General features: G+C 54.1%; 1 protein-coding gene across 1 annotated transcript in view; it reads left to right on the forward strand.

Moving 5' to 3' along the window:
- Nucleotides 1–437: 437 nt before the first annotated feature.
- Nucleotides 438–27,643, forward strand: part of MPPED1 (metallophosphoesterase domain containing 1) — a 61,390-nt gene continuing 34,184 nt past the window's right edge. The window contains exons 1-2 of the mRNA XM_047868593.1: nt 438–797; nt 8,445–8,626. Of these exons, the coding sequence (XP_047724549.1) occupies nt 574–797; nt 8,445–8,626 (406 nt within the window). The 5' untranslated portion in view covers nt 438–573. The remainder of the gene's footprint in view (nt 798–8,444; nt 8,627–27,643) is intronic.

The raw sequence follows: 27,643 nt of genomic DNA on the forward strand, positions 1-27,643 counted from the left end.
TGGGTGCGGTGTGTTTCGGGGGCTCTGTGGGGAGGGGGTGGGGTTGGAGGGGAATCCTCCCGATTCCCCCGCTCCGAAAAGTAAAACTTGCCTTCCCTGGTTACAGAACACCAGCCATCGTGTGGCCCCATCTCACGGTCACCCTGTGGGTTCTGGAGGATTTTGTCGAAGAGAAAAAAAAAAAAAAAAAGCCTTAAGTATTTAAACATGTCGGACCACGCATGCATCCGTTCCCAGCGTTGTGGGTTTTGTTTTTTGGGGTTTTTTTTTTTTTTTTTTTTTTGGTCTCTTCCCTCCCTTTCCCTTTTCTTTTTACCAAAGTATATTCATCAAACTGCTGAGTTGGAAAGATCTGTAATGAGTTTTTGAGCTGTATGACTGTGTTTTTTTTTTTTTTTCTCTCCCCCCCCCCTTCCTCTTTCTAAATCTTCATCTGACATTAAATAAAGCAAATCCCAAACAGATTCACTGCCGCACGGTTCTGCTCTGTCTCCTCAGTCTGTTCCCAGGTCTGGCTCGGGGCCGGGCGGCGGCGGTGGCTGCGGGAGATGCCCGGGCGGCCAGCGGAGGCCCATGTGGCGCGCTAGGTGGGACCCCGGTGTCCTGAAGGCCGAGGCCCTGGCCCTGCTGCCCTGCGGCCTGGGCATGGCGTTCTCCCAGTCCCACGTGATGGCCGCTCGGAGGCACCAGCACAGCCGGCTCATCATCGAGGTGGACGAGTACAGCTCCAACCCGACTCAGGCCTTTACCTTTTACAACATCAACCAGGGCCGCTTCCAGCCCCCGCACGTTCAGATGTAAGTGGAGGCTCTCGGCGGGCCCGGCTGCCCGGGGCCGGGGAAGGGGGGGGGCGGGAAGGGGCTTGCTACAGGCTCCAGGCAGGTTCGGACCCTAGTTTTAGGCTGCCTGTCTTCCCTCTCCTCTGCCCCTCCCTCCCTCCCTTTCGTCCAGACCCCTTTGCCTCTACTGAGATAGCAGAGATGCTTTTTCCAGTCCCGCTCCCTGCCCCTTGAGGCTGATGGAAAAGGCCAGCGATGCCCCCGCAGTAAGGCCAAGGCGAGGGCACAGACTCGAGAGCCCCCGCGACCGGTGGGGGGAAACTCGGCCCTCCCTGGATTGTTTTCTGAGGTCTGGAGAGGAGAGGAGGCCCAGGGAGGAGACGGATAAACTCCTCGCTCTGCCCCAGGCGGCTAGCTCCTTGCGTTCCTAGGAGACCCCCCTCCTCGTTTATCCCCCACTTCCTCCAGGGCCGCAAGCACCGTCTCTAGGGAGCCCCGGTTCCGTGGGGGCCTGGCGGCTGTTCCTTTGGGGAGACTGGAGAATCTGGCATGTGGACCGCTTTGGAGAAGGAGCCTGGGGGGGGTTTCCAATCCCAGGCCCGGAGGTGGGGGCGGGCGGGTTGTGGTTCCCTCGAGAGCCGTCCTCTGCTGTGAAGGGTGGGTGCGGGGAGCTTCTTCACGGGAGGAAGGGCTGAGGGAGGCAGGCGGGCACCGGGCCTGGGGTGGGCTCCAGCCCATCTTCCCTCCGTGCTTGCTTGGAAAAATGCTCATTTCTGTAGGGACTGAGGCCTGGTGGTGTTGTCTGTAGCTGCCTACTTTATCTGTTTGGGAGACGGCCTCCTGTTTCCATTTTGGGGCCAGATCGGCAGGTTGGGGCAGGAAGGTCTCAGCATTCTTAGTATCCGGGACCTGGAGGCCCGGCAGGGGGCAGGGGGGGCCTTCCCCAGGCCGGGTTTTCTCTTTCGTCGATGGGGTTAGTCTTCCCGGGCCGGATGGGACCCGGCCTGAGGTCCCTGGATGCTGGGCTGGACTCCTGCCCCAGCGGGAACGCACAAGAAGAACATGTGGGCAGAGCGGGTGGGGTTCACGTGGCCAGTGCCCCCTGTGCGCCCCCACTTAGAAGGGTCCCCAGGATGGGGTGCCTCAGTGGCTCCGTCGGTTGAGTGTCCGCCTCTCGGTTTTGGTTCGGGTCACGATCTCACGGCTGTCGTGGGTTCGAGCCCCGCGTCGGGCTCTGTGCTGACAGCACAGAGCCTGCTTGGGATTCTCTGCCTCCCTCTCCGTCTGTCTCTTCTCTGCTCTCTCTCTCTCTCTCAAAATAAGTAAACATTACAAAAAAAGGAGGAAGGGTCCCCGGGTGCCAGAGCTAATTCCACGTGGCACCGTGCTGTCACCTACAGTGCCCCTGCCCAGGGCCCAGCAGACACCCAGGCAGGCCTCTGCCCCAGGACAGAGCCAGGGAAACAGGAGGTCGGAGGAGAGGAGGGCCAGGGGGCGGAGGAAGGACCCTCTGGAGAAGATGACTTCTAGGTTGAGGTCCGAGGAAGATGAGCGAGGGCAGCAAGCTGGGAGAGGGTCGGGAAAAGGGGACACGTGAGGAATGCAGAAAACGCCCGGCTGGGGGCTGGGGGCTGGGGGCTGGGGGAAGCCTTCCCGTGCGGACCCCTGCAGGCCAGGCTGCATCCTGAGGAAGGGCAGTGAGCGACCACGTGAGAGAGGGGCCATCTCCCCCTTTCACCCCCGAGCAGCCGCGGGGTCAGGATGTTTGTGAACAGGCGCATAGCATGCCCGTTAGAAATGCCCGCCCCGAACCCGCCTGCCTGGCTCTGAGCCCCTGGCTCTGCCACTGCCCTGTGAGGGGGCTCTGGGTGCCTCGGTCTCCCCATCTGGAAAACGCCGAGGATTCAGTAGGTAGATCCACCCAGAGCGGGGCCAGGGAGCAAATGTTCCATGCCGTTAGTCCACACTGGGCTGGGCCAGGTGCTTGATACAGCAGCGATCAAAGACGCGTCCCTGCCATGCCGAGCTGACCTTCCCACGGGGTGGCAGGCAGTTAGCGCACGTGTCACGGCAGGGTGTCAGAGCGTAAGACACTGGTGCAGTGGGGAAAATGCTTCCTGGCTTTCCTGTGGTCACCCAGCTAGAGCAGGCAGAGCGGATTCACCCTGGCCTGCTCTGAGCTGCCACCACCTGACATGGGGCTCCCGGCTTCCACTGGCCGCGGGGCTCAGGGGGTTCGGGCACTGCCTCGAGGAGGGCGTGTGCTGAGCCCCGGTCCTGAGCTCCCCGTCAAGTGCTCCCTCACTGCCTGCTCAGACCAGCCCGGCTCTGAAACAGAGCTTTGCATAAAGCTGGGTGAAACCAGGGCCTTGCAGGGACCCGGGGGGACTGCTTCGTCCCGCCCCCTCCTTTCAGACCGCAGCCCCCAAACCCGAGGGAAGCATGCAGGCTGCTGGAGGCGGCTGTTTGGATTTCCATGACGAGTTTCCATCGAGGGGCAGACAGGGAGGATGGATGCCGCTTCCCCACACGTGATTTATCACCACCCTGGGCTTTGTCTCCGGGGTGAGGGAGCGAGGGGGCCTTATTTAATAAATCCACAATTTATATTTAATAACAACAGTGACAACCCAAACATGGCCTCCGATTGAGCTGCATGATTTATGCGATTGCCCCCAGAGACCCTGGTGGTGGCGAGGCTGCCTTTGCCTCAGTAATGAATGTCTGGATCTGGGCCTCCCGGTTTGGGGCCCTGAGGCCCAGGACCCCTCACTCTGAGGGCCTGGAAACCCTGCGGTGGCCTCGGGAGAGCCCCTCCAGGCACCAGCCCTTCTGACCTGGGTGGGTGGGCAGGCACTGGGCCCGGTGGCTGGTGAGAAGACTTGACCGCCAGGCCAGGGTCATCCTGGGGGGTCTGCCCTAGAGGTGCCCTGGGGGTTGGTGCCAGGCATAGCAACTCTTTTCTCTGACCTTTAAAAGGAGTCCTGTTGGTGGGGACTTGAGTCATCCTGTGTAAAGACCCTCCAAGCATGTCTTGAAGAAGACAGCAGAGTCAGGGGAGCGGGGCTGTGTGTCAGGCCTGGGGAGGCCCCCTCCCGGCCACACTTCCCGGTCTCCCGTGGGCTTGGGCTTCAGAAGGGATCCCCAGTCCGTCCACGCACTGAGAGGCCCCCAGAAGACAATGAGGGTCCGCTGTGAGCCCGGGGAGCCTGAAGGGGCAAGGCAGGAGGAGAGGACCAAGCCTGGAACATTCCGTGCCTCCTTCTGCCTCGGGTCTCTGCACATGGTGTCCTTTGCGCCTCCTCCATGCTCTGCCCTGCTAACACGGACTCATTCTTCAGATCTCACCCAGATGTCACTTCCTTGGGAAGGCCCTCTGACCGCTCCCCAGACCAGATCTCCCCTTCCCTTGACCCTACCCCCTACCGCCCGGCTCTAGGGTCTGTCCCTGCCACCAGCATGGGGCTGGTCCCTCGAGCCTGGCACAGCAGAGAGATGGAAAGAAGAAAGAAAAGGGAGTGAGGATAAGGCAGGGAGTATGGCCCCGGAAGAGTGGGGGAGATCAGGGGGGGCTTCCCGGGGGCGGTGGCATAGCCCCTGGGGTTGGGGGACCAGCAAAAGCAAAGGCTGAGAGGTGGGAGGGGAAAAGGGAGGGCAGCGCAGGACTGGGAACGAGGGCCTCGTGAAAAGAGCACTGGGCGGTGGACACCAAGCTAACCAGTCACTGCCCTCCTCTGGGCCTCAGTTTCCTCACGATAGAATGAGGGCATTGGCAGACTCTCCCATTGGGAACCGCCGTGGCTGCTGCCCAGTCACGTGTCCGGACGGGGTCAGAGCCTCACTGAAGGGAGGAGTCCTCTGGCCCCAGCCCCCTGGCCTTCAGAGCTTCCCATTTCCCCAGAAGTAGAGATGACGGGGGAGATGGCCTGTGCTTCTGACGTCGGGGAGCTGGTGGCTGCCGGGAGAGGGAGGCCGAGGAGGGGGCCGGGGCCCAGGGAAAGGCGGCAGGGGGCACTCACATCCAGGCTTCCAGCTGCGAGGGTCCTTGAGCTCTCCCGCCTTGTCCAAGAGTGAGTGGGTGGCTCCCACCTTCCAGAGCTGGCCTGGGGGCTGGGAGGGTCCAGGGCACGGCGAGGAGGTGGCCGAATTGGGGTGCCGGCCGAGGCCTGGGTGCCAGAGGCCGTGCTCTCTATTCTGCACCCTTCCTGCTGCCGTGATTCTTGTGGGAACACCCCTTGTTAGGCTGGGGACAGGTGGCAACAGGTTTCAGGCCTCGGAGAGAGAGCCGCGGCCGTCCCCTGTTCTCTGAGGCCCGCAGAACGTCGCTGGAAAATAACCATTTTGCTTTGTTAGCCTCAACAGGTTAGATGCCCAGATCCCTGTTGTGGAGACCCAGGTGCCAATCTACTCTGTAACTTACTAGCCAGGGCCTTGGATATGGGACTAACTTTTCCAGCCTCAGTGACTCCACAGTCTTGCCGTGACTCAGGTGTCAGCCAGGGTGTTGCATTACGAGTGTCAGAAACTCAGTGTCAATTGCCTGAAGGATAAAAGAGTTTACTGGCTTACTTAGTAAGAAAGCCCGTGTTTGGACCCAGCTTCAGGTACAGCTGGATCTAGGGATCAACTTATGCCGTTAAGTTCTCCCGCCTTCTTGTCTGCTCTCTCTTTCTCTTTCTCCATATCTTGACTCTCCTTGTTCTTTTCCTCACTCCCAAACACTTCCAGGCTGGGTTTCTGGGGACTCCACGAGGTGACCTCAGGGGGTATCCTGTCCACAGGTATATCCCTTGTGCCTGGCAGGTGCCCGGCCTTTAGGAGGCCCTTAGGAAGCATTTGCGCGTAGATTGACTGAATGAAATGAGCTGGGCCTGGAAACAGTCCAGTCCGGTGGGGCTTTTGGAACCAAAGACTGGCTTCAAATTGCAGCTTCACCGGCCTGCATAGCTGAGATCCCGGGCAAGCCTTTCCTGAGCCTCAGTTTTCTCATCTGTAATATGGGCATACCCATAATACCCTGCCCAGACGGTCACGGTGCGAAGACAGTGGGTGCATGTAACGTGCTTAGGACAGGATGAGCTCCCGTCCGTGGGGAGCACCCAGCATCGGTGTCATTACTGTTGTTGTTATTTCAAGTTGAGCATTTGTTACAATCTAAATAGCCGGAGGACAGTGCAGAGAAGCAAGAGTCTTTATTTTTTCCTCAGGGGATTATTCGGTTTGCATCCTCACTGAGCTCAGTAGCCTCGGGGTGGAGGGAAATAAGAATAGTTAATTAAAGAGCCCAGGCTCCAACAGCCCGACTGGAGCCCTCGGAACTGGTCCTGCTTTTGGCTGGCTGATGGTGGGTGGGGCTGAGGCCTGCTCAGGCTCCATGCTAAGGGTTCACAGGAGGAGAGGTTGTTGGGACCAGAGGTGGCTCTGGAGGTGGCCTCTCGCTCCCTGTCTCTCTCCCCCTTCATCATCCCTCTCTGTCTCTTTGACTTGGCCTCTGTCACCTTTGACATGCTTACGACCTCGGTATGTGTAGGGGTGAAGGAGGGAAGGAAAGAAGGAAGGAAAGAAGGAAGGAAGGAAGGAAAGAAGGAAGGAACAGAAGAGGGAAGGAAAGAAGGAAGGAAGGAAGGAAGGAGGGAGGGGAGGAAGGAAGGAGGGAGGGAGGGAGGGTGGAAGGAAGGAATTTGATTGGCTCACTCGTGTTCCTGTGCCAGGACAAGAGCCCAGTAGCAACCGTCTGCCCCTTGTCCAATCGGCTGCACTGGGGGCAGGCAGGATGTACAGGTGACCCACAGCCCTGCTGCCTGCCAGACCCTCTGTCAAAGGGTTGGGGGCAGGGGAGGAGGGCAGGGACTCTGAGGACACAGGGATGGGAGGGAGTCTTTAGCTCCCAGACCAGCTCAGGTCCCGCCTCCTCCTGGAAGCTTCTAGGGAGCCCCTTGCTGGGTTAGGGCCTTCTCTGGCCCCCAGCTTCTCCGTTGCCCGGTCAAAGCCGGTGGCCTTATTGTCACTGCCTAGCCAAGTCTGCCTCCACCATCAGTCTGTGGTCTCCTGGCCTGGGTTTAGGCCTGGTTCATCCCCGGGGCCCCGGCACTGAGCTCGGGGCCGGCCCACAGTGAGTGGGCAGAATGTGCTTGGCTGAATGAATGAGTGACTGACTGAATGGATGGAGGCAGAAGGAAGGCGGGGCGGGGGGGGCGGGTGCCGGGGCCTTCTTGTTGGTCATCATCAGACTCTGGGGGTTTTCCTCTTCTCCCTGGTCATGCCCCACTCTGACCTGCCGGGAGTCTAACTCGCCTCGACCGGCCCCGGAAAGGCCCGAGCGAGCTTGCTCCCTCCCGGGACGAGGGGAGGCTGGCTTGGTGCCTCCCACTGTGGTGGATAGAGCGCGCTAACGCTCCCCGCACATTAGCATGCTGAACCCACGTCTCTCGTAAGGTGTTAATTAAATTTCTTCGAAGTATATTGTCTGAAAAAAAAAAAAAGGATAATTAGAAAGATGTCTTTAAAAGTATTTATGTAACTGATACGGTACCGCTTTTGGTTTGCCGCATAATTAGATTTAAACACAACTCCTCGAGCGGCATACTCATTTGGAGAGAGCCGCTCGTTGAAATGTCATTGCGTTGTTTTTAAGAGTTCTGAGCCTGGCAGAATCATTCAGCTGAGGAGGCTGAGCGTGGTTTGGGGAGCACTGGACTGGGAGCCACGGTCTCCCTTTGTTCCCTGGGACACGCGGGGCCACTTAACTCAGCACTGTCGTCCTCGAAACCAGAGGGCTGTGATGGGCGTCGCGGAGCAAGAACTTACCTTTCTGCGGCTCTTTTTAATTTCCCGATGGTTTTTGCTTCGTGAGGTGGCTCCACGTTACAGGCGAGCGGAGCCAGGCCACGTGTTTTGCTGAAGGTCACACGTCAGTGAGAAATGGCGGAGCTGGGACCTGAAGCCCGGTCTGATTCGGGGACCCTTTGCCCGCACAACCCTGGAAAGCCCTTGTTTTAAACATGATGAGACCATCCCACGGCTTTGAAAACTTGCTGCCTATCTTTCGTGCTTTGATTTCCCGCGCTCCTGTGAGATCCCCCCACCCCCGCTTTTGCACACATCTTTCCCTGGATGCTGCGTGCCCCCTGCACGGTGCCTGGGGCTGGTTCTTTCACTCGGACCAGAGGCCGTAGAACTTACATTCTCGATGGGGCTGATGGTATCTCCGGAGGGGGGTGAAACTCGTTTTTAGGGGGTGAAGAAAGCTTATTCTTCTTAGAAAGCCCAGATATGCATACATACACGCACAGTCATCTGTGGGGTTAAAAACCTCACGGGCGGGGAGCGAGTAGGGGAAAAACTCATCTAAAAAGGGTCGATGATGGAAAGGGCCGCGGTAGCCAAACAGCAGGTAAGCCGTCGTAATCGCACTGTGCCCGCAGCTGCTCTCCACTCGATAGTTACCTCCTTTAGCCCCTGAGGGCCCATGTTACTGAGGGGAAACTGAGGCTCAGGGGGACACACGTTTTGCTCAGCCAGCAAGCGGGAGAGTCGGGACTCAGAGCCCCGAGGGCCCACTGGGAAGTCCGGGCGTGCCATCTGTGTCCGTGGCTGGCGGGCCGTGAGCTGTGCCCAGGCCTCCTGCTGGTCACGCACCGCCTGCAGTGTCTTCTCTCCCCGCAGGGTGGACCCCGTGCCTCACGATGCCCCCAAGCCGCCCGGCTACACCCGCTTTGTCTGTGTGTCTGACACCCACTCGAGGACGGACCCCATCCAGATGCCTTACGGCGACGTGCTCATCCACGCCGGGGACTTCACGGAGCTGGGGCTCCCGAGCGAGGTGAAGAAGTTCAACGAGTGGCTTGGTAGGTGCCGGGCCGGAGGTGGCCTTCCTGCGCTGCCGGGGGCCCCCCCCTCTCCGGCCTCGCTTTGCCTGCCCACCTCCCCTGGGCAGCCTTCCCTGACTGCCCGCTGTCGGCCACGCCTCGATGTCTCCCACCCCAGCTTTTGCCTCCCGCTGTGACTTAGTTTGTGCGATTCTTTTGGCCTGGGAGACGCCCTCCAGAAGGGATTTTGTCGAGGTTTGTTTATGTCCATTTGCATGTGTAGCCCCCGGCGCCCGAGACAGGTAGGTGCTCAATAAATAATTGGTGAATGAATGAAGGCATGAGGGGGCGAATGAATGAATCAGTCTCTACGAGCGGTGATACCAGGGCAGGCACCCAGCTGGTCTGTACCGGCTCAGCCACTACCACCGGCGTGAAGGCTTCCCCAGTGAGGGGACCCCCAGGCAGGGGACCCGTGCGGACTCCTCCCTGGGGGCAGCTGTTGGGAGAGGGAGTGGAGCTCGATGGGCCATGGTGGAGGATGATTTATAAGCGTGCACCCCGGGGTTTGTCTTCAGCTTTTTGCTTTCTTCCCAAACAAACAAAAAACATAAATGCGGAGTGCCTCCTGGGAAAAACAACCTGCCTGGAATCCAGAGAAACCGCACAGCGAGCCGTCTCTGCCGTGGCCTGGGGGACAGATGGACGGCCCCTGGGCGGCCCAGCGTGCCAGTGCGCTGGCTTGGAGGTGTGGGTGCAGAGCAGTCCCACCTCCGTGCCCAGCGCTGCTCGGCCGCCAGACGGTCCCCACCCCCCCTCCCCCAGAGCTTCCCCCCCGCCCCCGCCGTGCACTTGGCTGGGAGCTCCGTGAGCAGAGGGCCAGGAGCAAGGCGGGGGGAGCCGCAGGAGCGAGAGGCCCAGCTTTGCCAGTCGAGACAAATATTTACAAGCAAGGCCTTCCCTCCGCTTGGCAGGCTTGGAGCTTTAAATATTGATTTTTCAAACGGGAGATTCTGGTCAAGCGCCCCGTTTGGGCTGGAATGTGTGGAGGCCGAGGTGGGAGAGGGCTCCCCCAGGGCGGGTCTGTCTCACGGCTCCTTGCCTTGCCGCGTGCCGCCTCCTGGCCCCGGGCTGCCCCCCCTAGGGTGGGGTCCCCGCCGGCTTCCCGTCCCCCCCGCCCCCCCCACTCCCGGCTGCGGGTCTCCAAAGATGTGAGGCTGAGCCGAACCTGTGTCCCAGGCAGGTGCCAGGCTCCCGCTGTGGGCCAGACCCCTCTCCATCACTGCCTACCTAACTTTTGGGAACCAGGTGAATTTGAGGACTGGTGCTGTTTTCGTCCCAATTAGAAGGAGAGTTAGCCCGAGGGTCTCAAGGGTGGGGACTGATTCCGACGAGGTCCCGTCACTGCGGAGGGGATGAGTGAAGCAAACGGCCGCCCGTGCAGCCGGGGTGGTGACACATGCTCCGGGAGCACAGGACAGGGCCGACGATGGCCTTCTGCTGGCTGGGGGGGCTTCCTGGGGAAGCTGACTCCGGGCCAGGCCCTGACTTAGCAGTTGTGAGTCGGTGCAGGGAAGGGGCAGCTGAGGTCAGGCGTGCTGGTGGGCACTGGGGAGGAGTGGCCGGGTGCTGTGGCCGGGGTGAGGGGGTTTGGGGCGTTGAGGGTGAGGGCCCCGGAAGGAGGGCTGGGCTGACCGCGACTCTGAACGTGAGGGGAATTGGGGGCCCCAGGGGGCCAGCATGGCGAGCCGGACATTTTAGAAAGATGGTTCTAGCTGCCTTTTCACAGAAGTCAGAACAACGTGCTGTGGGAATTTGGGGGAGGGGGGCGTGGCGGGGTCTTCATGTGACCCAGAGCCGGATCGATTTATCTGCCTGGGTTGTTGCGGGTGGAAGGATGAGCTTACACAGGGGGTCCCCCAGGCGTCTCCCCTTTGCTGCCTCGAAGTGTTTGCCGATGTCAGTGCCCGTCATTCAAGTGGGATAGGGTGGGGTCGGGGGGGGGGGGCTCCAGACTCCAGACTCCAGAATGAGAAGCCCCTCCCCCTACTTGACTGAGAGGCAGGGAATTTGCGCGTGAGTGAGCACGTATATAGGAGCAGGCTCCTAGAGGTCCACCTGCAGTGGGCTTTTAGGGAGCCTGCCTGTCGCCCAAAGTGAGAAGTGAGACTCCGCCTCTGTGGGCTGGCAGTTCGGGGCCCCGGGAGGTGGCAGCGACCGTGGCTGAGAGCCGGGCTGGGGGCTCATTAGGCCCACGTGCATGGTCAGGAGAGGCGCGCTCTCACAGACGCCTAGCGGTTAGTGAGTGTTGATGCGTGCGGGGCGCTATTCTCTGCGCTCGGTGTGTCTTATCAAATCCTTTCATCCTCCCGGCGACAGACTGAGGCAGGAGCCGTTGTCACCCCCATTCCACAGAGGAGAAAGCCGAGACCCAGCGCCGTGACGTGACTTGCCCAAGGCCACGCGGATGGCGTGCGGCAGAGCTACTTGGATTCGAACCCAGGCAGTTGGGTTCTGGAGCTGAGCTCCTCCTCAGCCGTTATCTCCTTTCTTGTTCTTCTTACGGTGAAACCTCTCTGATTCAACGTGAACGTGTGCGCTTTGCCATCTTGGGTCTGCTTCCTGCCCGGGTAATTGCAGCAGCCACGAGACCTGTCCGGGCTTCAGCGGCCTCCTTTTAGAGGAAGCAGGTTGTTTTGAGGCTCCATTAGGATAGAGGAATGATCGGCTTCTGTGAAGCGTATGTGACATCGTCGCCCCCCCACCCCACCCCGAGCTGGCGTTTGCCAGATCAGGTCTCCCCTTGGGGTAGAGGTAGGTGTCATGGGCGGGTCCCCCAGGAGAGGGGAACATCTGATCTGAGTCTTGGGGGTGAGTAGCAGGAGAATTGGTAGAACAATGTGTGGGCACAAGTGTGTGCAGTTTCTGAGAAGTGTTGATGTATGATCTTAGCTATGTCTGCCGTTACACACACACACACGGAGAAAAGACTGGAAGGAAGTACTCATTCATCCATTTGGTCTGTCTCACTGGGAACCTCCCACGTGCCATGTGTGTCCCAGGCACCGGGGTGACAGCGCGGTGGGAGGGACAGGGCATGCTTGCCTTCTGGTGATGGGGACACGGTGCATCTGAGGAGCGGGGGGCTGGGGGCTCCTGTTCGCAGGCCTGTGGGCCAAGGATGGGACTTGGGGGTTGGTTCCAAGTGCAAAGGGGATTTGGGGGAGGTTTGTGTAGGGGAGTGACCTTTAAAAAGGTATTCAAAGGCCTGAATGACGGAGTTAGAGTGAGACCAAAGTCTCTGGAATGTTCCAGAATTGATGTCTGGGTGGTGGGTCATGGCGTATTTTCTTCTTTATGGTTTTCTCTCTCCTCTACCTGGATTTTCTGTACGGAGCATGTGCATCATATAAAGGCAACAGTAAAAGCTTATCGTTTTTAAAGAAATCTTGGCCTCTCTGGTATCTGGTGCAAAACGTGTCCCAAGATGGGGGTGGGGGCAGCCCTGGCCTTAGGTCAGGCCTGGTGTCATCCATCTACTCAGAATGCCACCTGGAGCCCTTCCCTAGGACAGCAGGGCTTCCCCCTCACTCCCCGTCCCTGGAAGGGCCAGGCTCTCCTCCTTGGATAAGAAAGTTATGGATTTGAAATCTACAGTAGCCTGCTTCTTCCCCGTTCATTGATTTCACAGAAAGCATTTAAAATAATATTCTAGGGGTCACCTCCAGGCAGTCAACAGGGGATTTAAGAAATTAATAAAGACCTTCTTTGCAAGCCAAGATTGGACACCTAACTGCGGTGTGTGTGGCTAAATTCAAGCTGACTCTAATTTGCTGGCAGGTGCACTGCTCTGGGCTTGGCTGTGAGTGGTGACTGTGTTTTGCCCATTTGCAGGGTTCTGTCTGGGTCTGTCTGTTGGAGGGGGCAGGTTTGGAGGCGACAGGGTTCTCCTGAGAAGACCGTCAATACCTTTCCCGTTGCCCATTAATATCCCAAATATATTCGTGAAGTAGAAATGCCAGCTTGGTTTGTAAATGTTCCGGGAACAGCTAAAAAATCACTAAGGACAGGCTCTTCAGCTAGAAAGGGTGAAAGGAACAGCAAAACTTGCTGAAAATGGAAAGGAATGTGCTGGAAGCTCCTTGTTTTTCCATAGCTAATGACCTCAGTGTCACCCGAACCGGCTGACGCTGTGCTCCTCCGTCCCCACTCTTGGCCTTGGCTCCTGCTCTCCCCGCAGTGGGGAATGTTCTTCCTCCTGTCGTGCAGAGTCCTGCCCGCCCTCCAGTCGCTGCGCGTGAAGCCTGCCCCGCCCAGTAGGGCAGCGTTGGCCTCTCTTCCCTCTGCACCCAGAGCTCCCTGTTCAGATCCTGGTGGTGGCAGGGCATTATCTGTGGCTTCATGCCCCTGTTTCCCACCTAGGCCATCAGCGCCTGGAGGACAGGGCTGAGCCTCATTCCCAGCACCAGGCAGCACCTGGCCCGGGGTGGGGGTGGGGGGCGGCCAGAGGCTGTGGGCTCGGGATGGACGAGTGGGCGGCACACTGATGTGCTGTGAGCCGGTCACTGTGTCCCCAGCAGGGCCGTGCACAGCTGACTGTCGTTGGGTGGGAGCAGCCGTAAGTGGGGGCTCTGGGGAGGGCAGGGCGGTCTGCAGGAGGGTGTGAGCTGTGGCTGTTGCAACTTGGAACTTGGGGTGGGTCTGAGAAGACCGAGGGTTAGAGGCTGAGTTGGGGTCTCCACGATGAGGCCAGGAGCTGAGGCCATCAGGGATCTGGACCCAACCAAGGAGGGCCTGGTATTTCAGGTGGCTGTCTGGGGTCCCCCTTGGAGGCCAGGGATGCTGAGAGCAGGAGGAGACGCTGAGCCCCAGCAGCACCCACCTCCCAAGATGCTGGCTGCCGAGGCTGCCGCTGACCCGGGGTCTCGACACCACACGCATCCCGCCCCAGGCGTGAGCACCAGGCTGCCGGCTTCCATTGGCGGCCGTGCCTTGAAGGAGTGATTCACATAGTGTCACCAGGCTCGCTCTCTGTGACCAGCAGGTGCCAGGCTGGCTTCCTCAGCCCTGGCCTCTGCAGCCCTCACTCCCACCCTCTAGCTTTGGTGGCCTCAGACCACTGCATGGGCCCCGGAGGCCACAGGCCAGTTGTTCCCTCCCCTCCCCTCCCCTCTCCCCCCTCCCCTCCCCTCCTGGCTTCTACACCCTCCCCCCTGCCCCCACTGCCCCGGGCTGGACACCGCCCATCTAACTTGGGTTCTCCCGCAGCAGTCTCCACACCACCATCCTCTCCGCACCGCCCCATGCCCGTCTCCTTTTGTTCCTTGTTTTGCCCCTGCCCGCTGAAGCCTTGGTTCTTTCCAGATGACAGTCACTCAGGCCCCCAGCTCCTGCTGCTGCCCAGACACCCGCCCCGTCTTTCCACACTTAGCTTTCCCTTTGAGATCCAGCTGGTGTATTGTTCACTCTTCTCAGAAGACACTTCCTCCTGGCTGTCCACCAGAATTTCAGACTCGTTCTGTCCCAAACCTGCATGCATCCCTCCAGCGTCCTCTCTCCCTTCCCTCTGAGGCCGGTATCAGCTGTCACTGTTATTCTGACCTTGCTGCTGTCTGCCTGCCCCCTTCACCTGCTTATATTACCTGCTGAGCCACCGTGGGCCCCCAGGCGGGCCGGCCAGCCAGGCTCGCCTTCCCCCTGCCGGATCCCGTGAACCCCTAGAGGGTGGAGATAGTGCCCCAGTCAGCGAGGGTCCTCAGAGCCCCGCCCCCGCTGGCCCTGAGGGCTGCTGGGCGGGTGTTGGTTGAATGAAGCGTGGAGACGTCTGACAAGCATAAGATGCTCCAGTTAATTAAGTGGCACTACCCTTAGCAGAATCAGGCAGGGGAGGAAGATGCGGGCCTGGTAATGGAGTATTTGGAAGTTATAATTAACTTTTTACTGGGGCCCTAGCATGAAACGAGATATAAGACAATATAAAAGGGGTCCAAGGATTTAGTTAAATAGAGCTGGGTCTCCTGCAAGTAAACCCTTAATTAAAGTCTGTGAGGGAGGAAGGGAGAGGAAGGGAAACGGGGAAATCACTCCACGGCGGTGTTTTTGGTTCTCGCCTCATCTGCCACAGTGTTGAAGGCCCGAGGGCCACCGGGGTTCGGCCGCAGGAGTGGGCCGCCCGCAGCATTGCGCCTCTTTGCGATGTAGCCCAGGAGCCCGCGGGATGGCTGCAGGTGGAGGTGAGGGGCCCCGGAACGCGCAGGGCGCTGGCTCTCCCCACGCAGGAGCTGGAGGGTGCCCCCAGGCACAGGGATTGTTAGGGCCTGCGGGAAAAGATGGGCTCCCCGTGCGGCTGGAGGGTCCCCACCCCCAACCCTGCCAACACCGCTCAACCACTTGCCTTCCCGCGGCAGCCACGTCCCAGGTTCTGACTGTTCCCTGATCTCCGGTCTGCCCTTCCTGGCGTGGTAGCCGCCCTTCACGTGGAAGGCTGAGCTGTCCCCAACCGCCGCCCTCAGCTCTGTCCCCGGCAGCGTGTGTGAGCACGAGACCCTGCTTTTGTCTTATCCCTTTAACTTTTTGACCTCCGTCCTTCCCGCCTCTCCCCACCAAACATTTCTCATCTGTGTGCGTGTCACCTGCTTGCCACGCCTGGGCCGTGACCGTGGCGCGTCTCATGTTTTGCGTGCGAGGGCGCGGAGACGGCCCCTGCAGAGATAGTACACGGAGCCCCTGCACTGTCCCCGGTCCCAGGGCACCCCGCTGCGAAGCAGGACCCTCTCCCACTGTCCAGCACTGTGCGGACAGGGCACAGGCGAGGAGCTCTGCCGGTGTGGCCGGGATCCCCAGGGGTGGAAGCAGCTCAACTCCTCGGGGACGGGCCTCCCCCTGCTCCGTGGACAGGACCCGCAGCCTCTTCAACCAGAGCAGGGGATAGAGAACGGCAGTCGGGGCTCCTGGGGCCCGCCTCTGGCTCTGCCCCGCACCAATCGGGCGACCTCGCTTTCCCCCCGCTGAGTGTCCGACCTCCATAAGATGTGACATGTGGACCATGGGTTAACGAGGGCCGCCCCGGTGCTCTTGCTTGGCTGTGCGGGCGCTGTCCGGGGAGCAGTGCCCCAGGCCCACGTTCCTCCGGGCCTCTGGGCCCCGGTGGGTTGGGCGAGGGTCTGCTTCTCCTGCTGGGTTGTGACTGTGGGAGCACGGGGGAGGGGTCCACACTCACCCCACTCAATACAGGTTTCAGGAGCCCACTACCTTCGCTGGCTCGGTGTTGGGGGTTCAGCGATGTCCACCGCGGGTGTGGTTCCTGCCCGGGGGGCCTGAGGCAGGGACGGGTTATAAAGATTAAACAGAGTAAATAGACAAGATCATTTTGGTGATTAGATCAGTAAATCAGGTCAGCAAACAGGGCGAGGTGAGAGTGACTGGGGCAGGGGTTTATCTGACATAAGGTGGTCCAGGAAGCCCCCTCCGAGAGGGTCCTGCGCTGAGAAGAACCCAGTTCTGAATTGCCTGGAGGGTAGCCAGAGGCCCTCAGGGCTGAGCACAGTGGCCCTGGAGGCCAGGGAGGAGGCCCGGTCCTGCTGACCAGAAGCTGGGGCGAGGACGTGGGTTTTATTCTAAGTGTTAAAGTGGCCACTGGGGCAGAGGCAGGGGAAGGACATGGTCTGACTCAGTGTTTTGAAAGACTCCTTTGGCTGCTGGGTGAGCTGGGCTGCGGCTACTGGGGCACCAGGAGAGACTTTACAGGTGTCCTTGAGAGGCGAGGGGAGCAGGGACTGGACCTGGGGGTGGCCGAGGGCACAGTGCAAAGTGCAGGGTTCGGCCGCATTGTGGAGATGACATCAACAGGGTTTGCTGATGGGAGGTGGGGGTGGAGGGTGAGGCGGGTCACTGACCTGGTGTCCACGGAGCCCGGCAGGCCTGGCTGAGGAAGGTGCTCAACCCGTATTTGTTAAGCAAAGGAAGAAAAAGAAAGAGAAATTTTATCATGTGGTCACATCAATCAAAATGTGCAGGGGCGCCTGAGTGGCTCAGTTGGTTGAGCTGTTGTCTGAAGTCAGTTGTCTGACTTCAGCTCAGGTCACGATCTCGTGGTCCGTGAGTTCGAGCCCCGCGTGGGGCTCTGGGCTGATGGCTCAGAGCCTGGAGCCTGTTTCCGATTCTATGTCTCCCTCTCTCTCTGCCCCTCCCCCGTTCATGCTCTGTCTCTCTCTGTCCCAAAAATAAATAAAAAACGTTGAAAAAAGAAATTAAAAAAAAAATAAAAATAAAAAAAACAAAAAATTAATTTTTTATACTCATCAAAAAAAAAAAAATTCTTCACAAAGCCAAAGCGTGTTTTAGGGGCTAAAAGAGAGAAAATTAACTTCTAATGAAGGTGAAAGAATCTAGAAATTCTAGCTGTGGTCAAATGATCTTGGCTAGGCATAATTGCAGTGTTTTCGTATTAACATATAACCAACCCCCTTGAGAAGTGTGGTTAAGTGCGAATTATCTATTTGCAACAGAATGGCTTTGGAAATGAATGAGACCCACTGGGATGTATGTGTGTGTGTGTGTGTGTGTGTGTGTATTTTTTTTAAATGTTTATTTGTTTATTTGGAAAGAGAGAGAGAGAGAGAGAGAGAGGAAAAGGCAGAGAGAGGGAAGAGAGAATCCCAAGCAGGCTCTGTACCGTTACTGCAGAACCCGATTTGGGGCTCGAACTCATGAACAGGAGGTTCATGACCTGAACTGAAGTCGGATGCTTAACCGACTGAGCCACCCAGGCGCCCCGCATGTGTATATTTCAAACATGTTTTGCAAGACCATCATCCTAAAAATCTCTGGCTTAAGTTAGAAACAACAACAAAAAATTTATGCTTAAACAGAAGCACATCTCTGAAAGGCCTGGGGTCCCTGAGATTTCTTCCTTCGTTTCCTTTTGTTATTCTGGGGGATTTTATGCTTGCTTATTTATATCCCAGTTTGTGCCGAAAGGTTTGAGATGATTTATAGAAGCAGTAAGGATAGTAAAATGATAACACCTTGCTGGTAAATTAAAAGCCAAGATTAGAAAAAAGAAAGAAATTAGAGTAGTTCAAAAGGAGAGCCTAGAATATCAACACTCAGGGCTGGATGGACCCTGTGAGCTGGAAGTAGGAGCCTGAGCTTCCTGAGGGCCAAGGTGAAGAGGGTGATGCATTTGGTAAGTGGCTTTGATAATTGGAAGGAGGAAATCTTCAAGCCACTCTGACTGATCCACACTCTGTGTCATGTCGGGCATCCGTCTCACTCAGCCGTGAGTGTCTTGAAGGCCAGACTTGTGTCCCTGTCATTTCTATGTAGGAGGATCTTGGTAAAGACTTTTGTATTTGAATAATACCAATGAATATTTGTTTGGCGTTTCCTGTGTATTAAACCTGTCCGTTTCTGCCATTCATTGTGTGCCCCAGCCCCTGCTTGGGATTGATTGAAGTTTGCTTTTTTCCTCTCTACTGGTTTGGAAATTCTACATTCTTTTTCAATTTGTTTAGTGGCTGCTCATAAATTTTTAATATGCATATCTGACTTAACTCAATCTAAAATTAATCGATGTCTGCATTCTTCCCTGAAGGTCTCTGGAACGCACCCACCCCGTCCCCTCTTGCTGCCACCTTATGTATCTTTGTTGTCTGGTGTCTCACTTCTAATTTGTTTATAAGCCTGCCCTGAAGTATTCGCCATCATGATTATTAATAATAATCTTTTTCCAGTTTCCAGTTGATTGTTAACTCAACGTATGTTTGCTGAGCACTTGTTATGTGCTGGGCATGATCCTGGGCACTGGGGATGCTGCAGTGAACAAACAGAAGACAGGCCATGGGTAAAGAGAGCTGTAGTGTGTTGGAGAGTCAGGATAAGGGGTCAGGGCAGGACCCGATGAAGTGACATTTGAGCAAAGTGCCGAACGGGGGGGGGGGGCCAGTTAGGGAGAGCATTCTGGGCAGGGGCAGCAGCTTCGAGTCAGCAGTGCTGGTGGCACCTTTGAGGGCCACTGGGCAGGCATGGCTGGATTGCCACGGAGGGCCCGAGGGAGTGAGTGAGTGGGAGAAGTGGAGGCTGGGTAGGGGACGCGAACCAAGTAGGAAGGTCAGGAGGCTTCACGTAGGAAGTGGGAGTTGAGGGAGACCTTGGCATCTGAGCGACGTTTGGTCAGGTGAAGGGTGGGTTCAGGCCTTCCAGCTCGAAGGGGCAGGCTAACCAAGGGTCTGAGGCTGGAGCTCTGACTTGCCATTGGTTTGCAGTCATTCACTCCCTCAAGAAACACGTATTGGGCACTTGTGTTGTCCTAGACCCTGTCCTAGACGCTGAGGGTACAGTGGGTGGCAAAACAAACAAGATTTCTACTGAAGAGACATGTAAATGAGAAAACACCATGACATGATGCCTGACGTGGTAACCTGTGATCAAGTTAGACCCATGGAGGTTTAATTCACAGCTCACCTGCCTGCCAGGTATGGGACCATGGGCAACGGACTTACCTGGGTCTCAGGTCCCCATCTGTACAATGGATCCTCCCAGACTGGAGGAAGTGTGGAGGAAGGATGATGTGTTAATAACCACATGGGCTCAGAGGCTTTGCTGGGTTTCCCTCCATGATCCTTCGCTTCACCCCGCGGGGCATCTTCACCCCTTAGTGCCCGTTCGAGGCTGCAGAACCGTTGGAGGGAATTGTTGGTTAGTAGAGAAATACCGGCGCGGTCATTCAAAAGCTGAGGAGGCAAGATTTTCTTGCTGGTATGCTTTTCTTTTTTTCTACCAGCTTGGAGCGATGTGTTTGGATGTGAAATAAGCCTGTGGGTTTTTTAAAATGTCATTTTCATGCTGGACTTCATTCCAAAACAGGAATAGTCCACCGCTCGAACATCCTGGCTAGCACAGAAATGAAATATTCTGTCCCCGTGTGCACACAAACCTCTGAAATGTCTGGAAGATCCCACCATTTCTCTGTCCGCACCTTCCCCCGCATGCCTCCTGCACCTGGGCTCAGCATAGACTTTGTCGGAAGCTCTGTGTCCGGTTTCCTTTGGAGACTGTGATCACCACTTAGAGAGGGCGTGGAAACTGCCCTGCCCCCACTGCTGTCGTTATCACAGAGCTGCCCCTTCTCATGGGGCATCTCCCTGCTGGGTCTCTCACAGAATCCTGATAGCCAGCCCTTCTCAGACTTCAGGTGCGTGAGAAGCTCCTGGAGGGCGAGTCTGGGTAAAATGTGGGTCCCAACTTGGCAGATGTGGATGGGCTGGAGATTCCACATTTCTTACAAGCTCCCAGGCGGTGAGTAGTCAGGCCCTAGACCAGTGCGGTCCAGTATGGTAGCCATTTGGCCTCATGTGGGTACTGAGCACTAGAAATGTGGCTAGCGTGACCGAGAAGCTGACTGTTGTGTTTTATTTCATTGTGATTAATTCGAACTTAAATAGCTATGGGGGGTTAATCACCATCCTATGGGACAACACAGCTAGACAGCCCCTTGAGGTGTTAGTGTCTCTACAGATGGAGAAACTGAGCTCAGGGAAGTGAAGAGCTTGCCCAAGACCTTAACGGCAAATAAAAGTGGGATCAGGATTCTCACTCAAGGTCTGTTCTCTTTCTTAAATTTGTAGTATTTTTTAATACCTAAGGTGACCTTTTTTTTTTTTTTTAAAATATGGGAACTTCTCCTGTGTATCCAGAAAACCCTGGCCTTTTCAATTAGCAAATCACTCCTTTTCAAGACTGTTTTGATGTTCGTGGTCATGAGTAACACTTTATAGCATCGGGGCCAGCCAAATAAAGTCATGTTTAAGTTGCTGACAGGATGTGAGAATTTGTCCGACACCCTACGTGTCATATTCGGAAAAACACATTTTGCTACAAAGACTCATTTCCAAGTCTCATGGGGGCTTACCAATAATGCCTTCCTCTGGATGGCACTTTACAGTTCAAAAACACTCTACAGTCTAAAGGTGTTTTCATGTTGTTTGCTCACTTCTCCCCTGCGGCAAAAAGCCCACGTTCTTTGTAGTGTTGCCCCCACTTTGCAGATGAGGAGACAGAGACCCAGTGCAGGGGTGTGGTTTCCTGGAGGTTGCCCCAAGTCCTGGCTTTCAGAGGTCACCTTCTCAGACCTTCCCTGGATTGGTCAGCTTCCCCACCCCGATGCTTTCTGTCCAGCTCGCCCGCCTGGCTTTATTTTTTTATATCAAGTATCCCCACCTGACCTGGTACTTACTTGTTTATTCCTTTGTTGCCAACATCGCATGGGGCCCACTACTCAAAGGCGGGGATCTTGTTGGTCTCATGCATGCCTGCACTTCAGCACCACAGACAGCACCCCCAGTTGGCAGTTCATATTTACTGTTTATAAATTGAATCAAATTCCTAACATGAGAAAGGGGCCAGTGGGAAGGATGCTGCCTTTGGAGCAGGCGGATCCCCTCCCTGGCCCTGACCAGCCACATGCCTGCTGGGCAACCTTGGCGTAGTTATCACTCTTCTGCCTCAGTGTATTCATCCAAAAGTGAGGTACCAGGTAGGATGATGCCCTTTCTTTGTAGAGCTATTGTGAGGATTGAGTAAGGCATTGCAGTTGGGATCCTGCTTAGTTAAGCATGTGGGTCCAGAGAGATCCCATGGGTTTGGATCCTGGCTCCGTTCTTCCCATGGGCATGTTACGTCTTCTCTCTGAGCCTCAGTTTGCTCCTGTGTAAAAGCGATCTAATATTGACAGAGCTCAGTAAGGCAGGGGGTGATCTGGGCTCAACATGGGGCCTGGCACAGGATAATCACATCGTATATTCAGCTACTTTTTTTTTACTTTGAGAGAGAGAGGAGAGGGGGGAGAATCTTAAGCAGCTGCACGCTCAGCACGGAGTCCCACATAGGGCTCAATCCGATGACCCTGGGATCATGACCTGAGCCGAAATCAAGAGTCAGACACTCAACCGACTGAGCCACCCAAGTGCTCCTCAGCGCCTATTTTTGTTGTAGCTATTTTATGAGTGCATCTAAAGTGCCTGGCACAAAGTAGATACTAAGCTGATGGCAGCCTTAATTGTTATTATTAATATCTCCAAGGATGCCGCCTTTTTTTTTTTTTTTTACAATCAGATGTTTAAGAGTTAGGATTTAGCTCTTTGAAATTTGTTTTTAAAAGGAAAGATTTTTTTTAAGCGTATAGGTTTGTTTTTTTGATTTCTCTTAAGAAGAAGACGAATTTCACACCTTTCTGAGTGTGCACGATGCAAATGAAGATCTGAGACTCACCGAAGGCCGTTTGGAGCTAATTCTGGGCTCGTTTGACAGCCACGACACTGAAGGGGAAGCATCGAGCTGACAAAGCGGGGCTTTCTTTGGTAATGTCCCAACCTCTCCAAATAGTCCCTTTCCAGACTAACGTTTGTCAGATTGGTGTTCTAAAGAATAGTTTGTGTTCATTGATCCAGCTCTGTCCCCTTCCTGCTTAGCACTCCTCACTGATTCCTTGCTGTGTCCTGGGTAAAGTCCAGACTTTTGCCTCGTAGGGGAGGCCCACTGTGGTTGTGATCCCAATTGTCCCTCCCAGGCCTGCTTCCACCCACGTTGCCCGCCCTGGGCTTCTGAGCAATCGACAACCACCTAGCAGGTGGATTTTCTCACCTCCAAGCATTTGCTTGTGTGAGGGGCTCTTCCTGGGATGCCCTTCCACCCTGGGAACCTATTCATTCTACTCTATTCATCTGTGATACCTATTTCTATGATTATCTCTCTCACCCACCGTTTCAGAGCCCCTCCCTTGCTCCTAGTCAGGGAAAGGAAAACTTAGTGCTGTATCGTCCCCTATGACTTGGTATCACCCCTACTACAGATCCCAAATTATTTGCCTGTATCTTTCCCACACTGGAGGGCAGGAGAAGGGGCTGTGTTGGGATGTCTCTGTTCCCAGTCCCCAGCACTTATTAGGGCCAAGGAAAAGGATTGTGGAATCCAAGAATGAATAAACAGAGGTGGCAGGCTGATTCTACTTTAGTGCATCTTAACAACCAAAATGTCTTTTTAGCTTCAAAATGCTTGGTTTTATGAAGAAATACTTTAAAAATAGGAACCTTTAGTCTTCGTCATTTTCGAATACCTATTTCAGTGGCTACAGCAAAGAACATTGCTTTGGGCCATATTTTCCCCTCTTTAAAAGGGTTGTTTATAGCCAGAAGGCACCTGTGGAACCTTTTGGAAAGGACCGGGTATCTGACCCGGTAGCCATGCCTTTAATCCAGGCTGTCAAACCCTAGGTGAAATCTGTGTTGGGAATGGTTACGCAGATAAGGCGGGGGCTTCTTGTACCAAAACTTCTCAGCTAGGACTTTTTGATGCGGGGGGAGAGGGGGTGATGATGAGGGGGCCAAGGTTCTGGATGGCCACTTAGCCTTTTCCCCTCTAAACCATGATGACCTCTGAAATTCTAAAATTGTTTGTATCTAAGATTAGAATGATTGGGTTCTAAAGTTCTGAAAACCCCATTTCTAGCATTCTGGGTTCCCAAGAACCTACGGTTCTACCTGCTCATAATTCTAGTTGTTTGGGATTCAGGGTCCTTGGTGTTTTTCTTCTGAGATTAAAAAAAATTGTGGTAAAATATACATAATACTTATCATTTTAACATTTTTTATTTTTATTTTATTTTATTTTTTAATTTTTTTTCAACGTTTATTTATTTTTGGGACAGAGAGAGACAGAGCATGAACGGGGGAGGGGCAGAGAGAGAGGGAGACACAGAATCGGAAACAGGCTCCAGGCTCCGAGCCATCAGCCCAGAGCCCGACGCGGGGCTCGAACTCCCGGACCGCGAGATCGTGACCTGGCTGAAGTCGGACGCTCAACCGACTGCGCCACCCAGGCGCCCCTCATTTTAACATTTTGTAAAGAACATGTACAGTTCAGTGGCATTAAGGACATTCACACTGCTGTGCAACCATGACCACCATCTGTTTCCAGAACTTTCTCATTTTGTAAAATTGAAACTCCATACCTATTAGATGATAAATCCCCATATTCCCTTCCCTCCCCCAGCCTCAGGCAGCTACGATTCTACTTTCTGTCTCTATGAATTCGATTAGTCTAGGTACCTCATATAAGTAGAATCACACAGTGTTTGTCCTTTGGTGACCACCTTATTTCACTGAACACGTCTTCAAGGTTCACGCATGTGTCGGAATGAACATCCTTCCTTTTTAAGGCTGAACAGTATTCCATGGTGTGGATATACCATATTGTACTTATCTGTTCATCTATCAATTGACACTTGAGTTGTATCCACATTTTGGCTACTGTGAATAATGCTGTTACGAATGTGGGTAAGCAAATATCTCTCTGAGACCCTGATTTCAGTTCTTTGGGGCATATGTCCAGAAGTGGAATTGCTGAACCGTATGCTAGTTCTGTGATCTTTAATTTTTCAGGGAATCGCCATCCTGTTTTCCATAGTGGCTGCTCCATTTTATATTCCCGCCAACAGTGCCCAATGGTTCCCATTTCTCCACATCTTCACCCATACCTGTTGTTTTCTGTTGTCTGTGTGTGTGTGTGTGTGTGTGTGTGTGTATGTGTGTATTTTGTAATAGCCATCCTAACAGATGTGCTCATTGTCCATTTGTATGTCTTCCTTGGAGAAGTGTTTTTTTTCAAGTCCTTTGCCCACGTTTTTCTTGCTGTTGAGTTCCAGAGTTCTTTATATGTTCTAGATATCAACCCCTTATCAGAAGTATAATTTGTGGGGTGCCTGGGTGGCTCAGTTGGTGAAGCATCCGACTTTGGCTCAGGTCATGTTCTCACAGCTTGTGAGTTCAAGCCCCACGTCGGGCTCTGTGCTGACAGTTCAGAGCCTGGAGCCTGCTCCCTCTCCCTCTTTGCCCCTCCTCTCTTTCTCTCTCTCTCAAAAATAAATAAACATTAAAAAATTTAGAAATATAATTTGCAAATATTCTCCCCCCCCCCATTTTGTGGGCTGCCTTTTCACTCTGTTGATGGTGTCCTGTGATATACAGAAGTTTTTAATTTAGAAGTTATTTTTTTTTCTTGTTGTCTGTACCTTTGGTGTTGCATTCAAGAAATCAATGGGCAAATCTAACGTCATGAAGCATTGCCCTGTTTTCTTTTGAGGATTTTGTAATTTTAGCTCTTTTAGGTTTTTGTTGCATTTTGAGTTAATTTTTGTTTGTAGCGTAAGGTAAAAGTCCGCCTTTGTTTTTTTGCATGCAGATAGCCAGTTTTCCCAGAACCGCATGTTGGGAAGACTGCTGTTTCCCCCGATTGAGTGGTCTTGGCACGTCTGTTGAAAATCATTTGACCATATATGTGAAGATTTATTTCTGGGCTGTCTATTCTATTCCACTGATAGATGTCTGTATTTATGTTGGTACCCTACTGTTTAATCACCGTAGCTTTTTAGTCAGTTATGAAATCAGGAAGTGTTTGACTTCCAACTTTGTTTTTCTTTTTCAAGATTATTTTGGCTATTCAGGGTCCCTTGAGATTCCATATGAATTTTAGGATGGGTTTTCTACTTCTGCAAGAAACGTCATCGGGATTTTGGTAGGGATTGCGTTGAGTCCGTAGATTGCTTTGGGTGGTATTGATATCTTAACAGTATGAAGCTTTCCAATTCATGAACATGGGATGCCTTTTTATCTGTTGGCGACTTCTTAAGTCTCTTTCACCAAATGCTTTGTAGTTTTCAACATACAAATCTTTTTCCTCTGGTTAAGCTAATTCCTAAGTATTTTGTTCTTTTGGATGCTATTGCAAATGGGATTATTTTTGGATTGATAGTGGATAGAAAGACAACTGAGTTTTTGCACCTGGTTTTTGTATCTTGCATTTTTGCTGCGTTCATTTAATTTGTTCTAACGTCTATACTGCTTTAAAATTTTTTTTTTTCAATTTTTATTTATTTTTGGGACAGAGAGAGACAGAGCATGAACGGGGGAGGGGCAGAGAGAGAGGGAGACACAGAATCGGAAACAGGCTCCAGGCTCTGAGCCATCAGCCCAGAGCCCGATGCGGGGCTCGAACTCCCGGACCGCGAGATTGTGACCTGGCTGAAGTCGGACGCTTAACCGACTGCGCCACCCAGGCGCCCCTATACTGCTTTTTAAAATTGTCCTCAAAGGCTGTTTACAGTGTCCACAAGATCTTCTCCAAAGCATTGTGCTATTTGAAATAAAGTCATTCAGAGCTCCTCATAACAGGAGCGACCTTGTGAGGACTTAAATATATGGCAATAGTCTTTTTTTGGAGGAATATTTGATTTAAAAAACTCTGGCACGTGTAATACGTGTTGATTGTGACAGAGAGGGGGACGTTCACTTCTCTGCTTGTCAATTGTGTGGTTTTGTAACCGCACTGAGCCCCAGTTTCTATATCTGTCAAACATGGTGCCCATTTTGTGAGGCTGTTATTGTGAGTGACAAACAGGGATGAGGGGGCTTGTCTCAGGCTCTCAGCAGGTGACAGCTGTGACGTCATTAATGGCTGCCTGACCTGCCCGGGGGAAGGAGCTGCTTGGCCAGATCACCTGCTGTGGAACCTGCTGCCAGAGTCATCCCAGCACTTAGATGCTCAGAATATCAGAGGAATCAACCAGTTAAGATTTTCTGCCTGTTTTGTCTTGTTTTTTTTTAATGTCTTTTTCTTTTTTTCTTTTTTTCGTTTACGTCCACGTTAGTTAGCATACAGCGCAACAATGGACAGAATCCGAAGCAGGCTCCAGGCTCCGAGCTGTCAGCCCAGAGCCGGATGCCGGGCTCGAACTCACAAACTGTGAGATCATGACCTGAGCCAAAGTCGGACGCTTAACCACTGAGCCACCCAGGCGCCCTTCCTTTTTCAATTTTTGATGTTACTTTTTAATTTCTTAAAATTAAAAAATGGCGATTTAGACTTAGCCTCTCCACCCGTATACACACATCTCTTCTGTCCTTTTTTAAGTTTATTTACTTATTTTGAGAGAGAGAGAGAGAGAGAGAGAGAGCACGTGAGTGGGGGAAGAGCAGAGAGAGAGGGAGAGAGAGAATCCCAAGCAGGCTCTGCGCCATCAGCACAGGGCTGGACGTGGGGCTTGAACTCATGAGCTGTGAGATCACGACTTGAGCTGAAATCAAGAGTCGGTCACTTAACTGAGCCACCGAGGCGTCCCTCTTCTCCTGTCCTTTTAATAGCGTTTTAAGGCAGTTTTAGGTTCACTATTTGTTGTGCAACTTACTGTTTTTCCTAAAGTAGTTAATTGTTTTGTTTTCTTGCTTGTTTTCCTGTGTACCCATCGTGGGTCATCCCCGTGTCCTGCCGAGTTTTAAATGCCCCTCAGCTGAGGAGCGGGCCACGCTAAGCCATTTTCAGGCTCTTTTTCCCTTGAGCCTCTGACGGCTGCCTCGGCCTGGACAGTTGAGCCTGCACACTTCCATCATCCTGGAGTCTCCCTCTGCCTTTCTTCTGTCCTGGAGCCCCTACCTACAGCATCCCGTGGCTTCCCTTTTCTTGCTTTACTCCCTCCCGTTGGGGGAACGCATCCTCTCGTGGCTCTTCCGAGAAGGAGTGTGGCAGACATAAAATTTGGCAAAGCTGCATGTCAGAAAAAGTGCTTATTGCGGCCTCGGTCTTAACTGATAGTTGGCCCAGCTGTAGGATTACAGGCAGCACACCATTTCCCCTCAGAATTTGAAAAGCATGACTCCAAAAACTTTCTTGTAGCTTCCTGTATCCCATTCTTGTTGGGATACCCCATCCTTAGGATATGAGCTGTCTTGTTTCTGGGCGGTGTGCCTTGGGTGTGGGTATTTTCTCATTTATTTTTTGTGGGTCCTCAGGCAGCCTTTTAAACTTAAAAGAATTTTGGGGGCGCCTGGGTGGCTCAGTCGGTTGAGCGCCCGGCTTCGGCTCAGGTCATGATCTCACCGTCCGTGGGTTCGAGCCCCGCGTCGGGCTCTGTGCTGACAGCTCGGAGCCTGGAGCCTGCTTTGGATTCCGTGTCTCCCTCTCTCTCTGCCCCTCCCCCGCTTATGCTCTGTCTCTTTCTCTCTCAAA

Source organism: Prionailurus viverrinus, chromosome B4, assembly GCF_022837055.1.
Source record: "Prionailurus viverrinus isolate Anna chromosome B4, UM_Priviv_1.0, whole genome shotgun sequence".
NCBI lineage: Eukaryota > Metazoa > Chordata > Mammalia > Carnivora > Felidae > Prionailurus > Prionailurus viverrinus.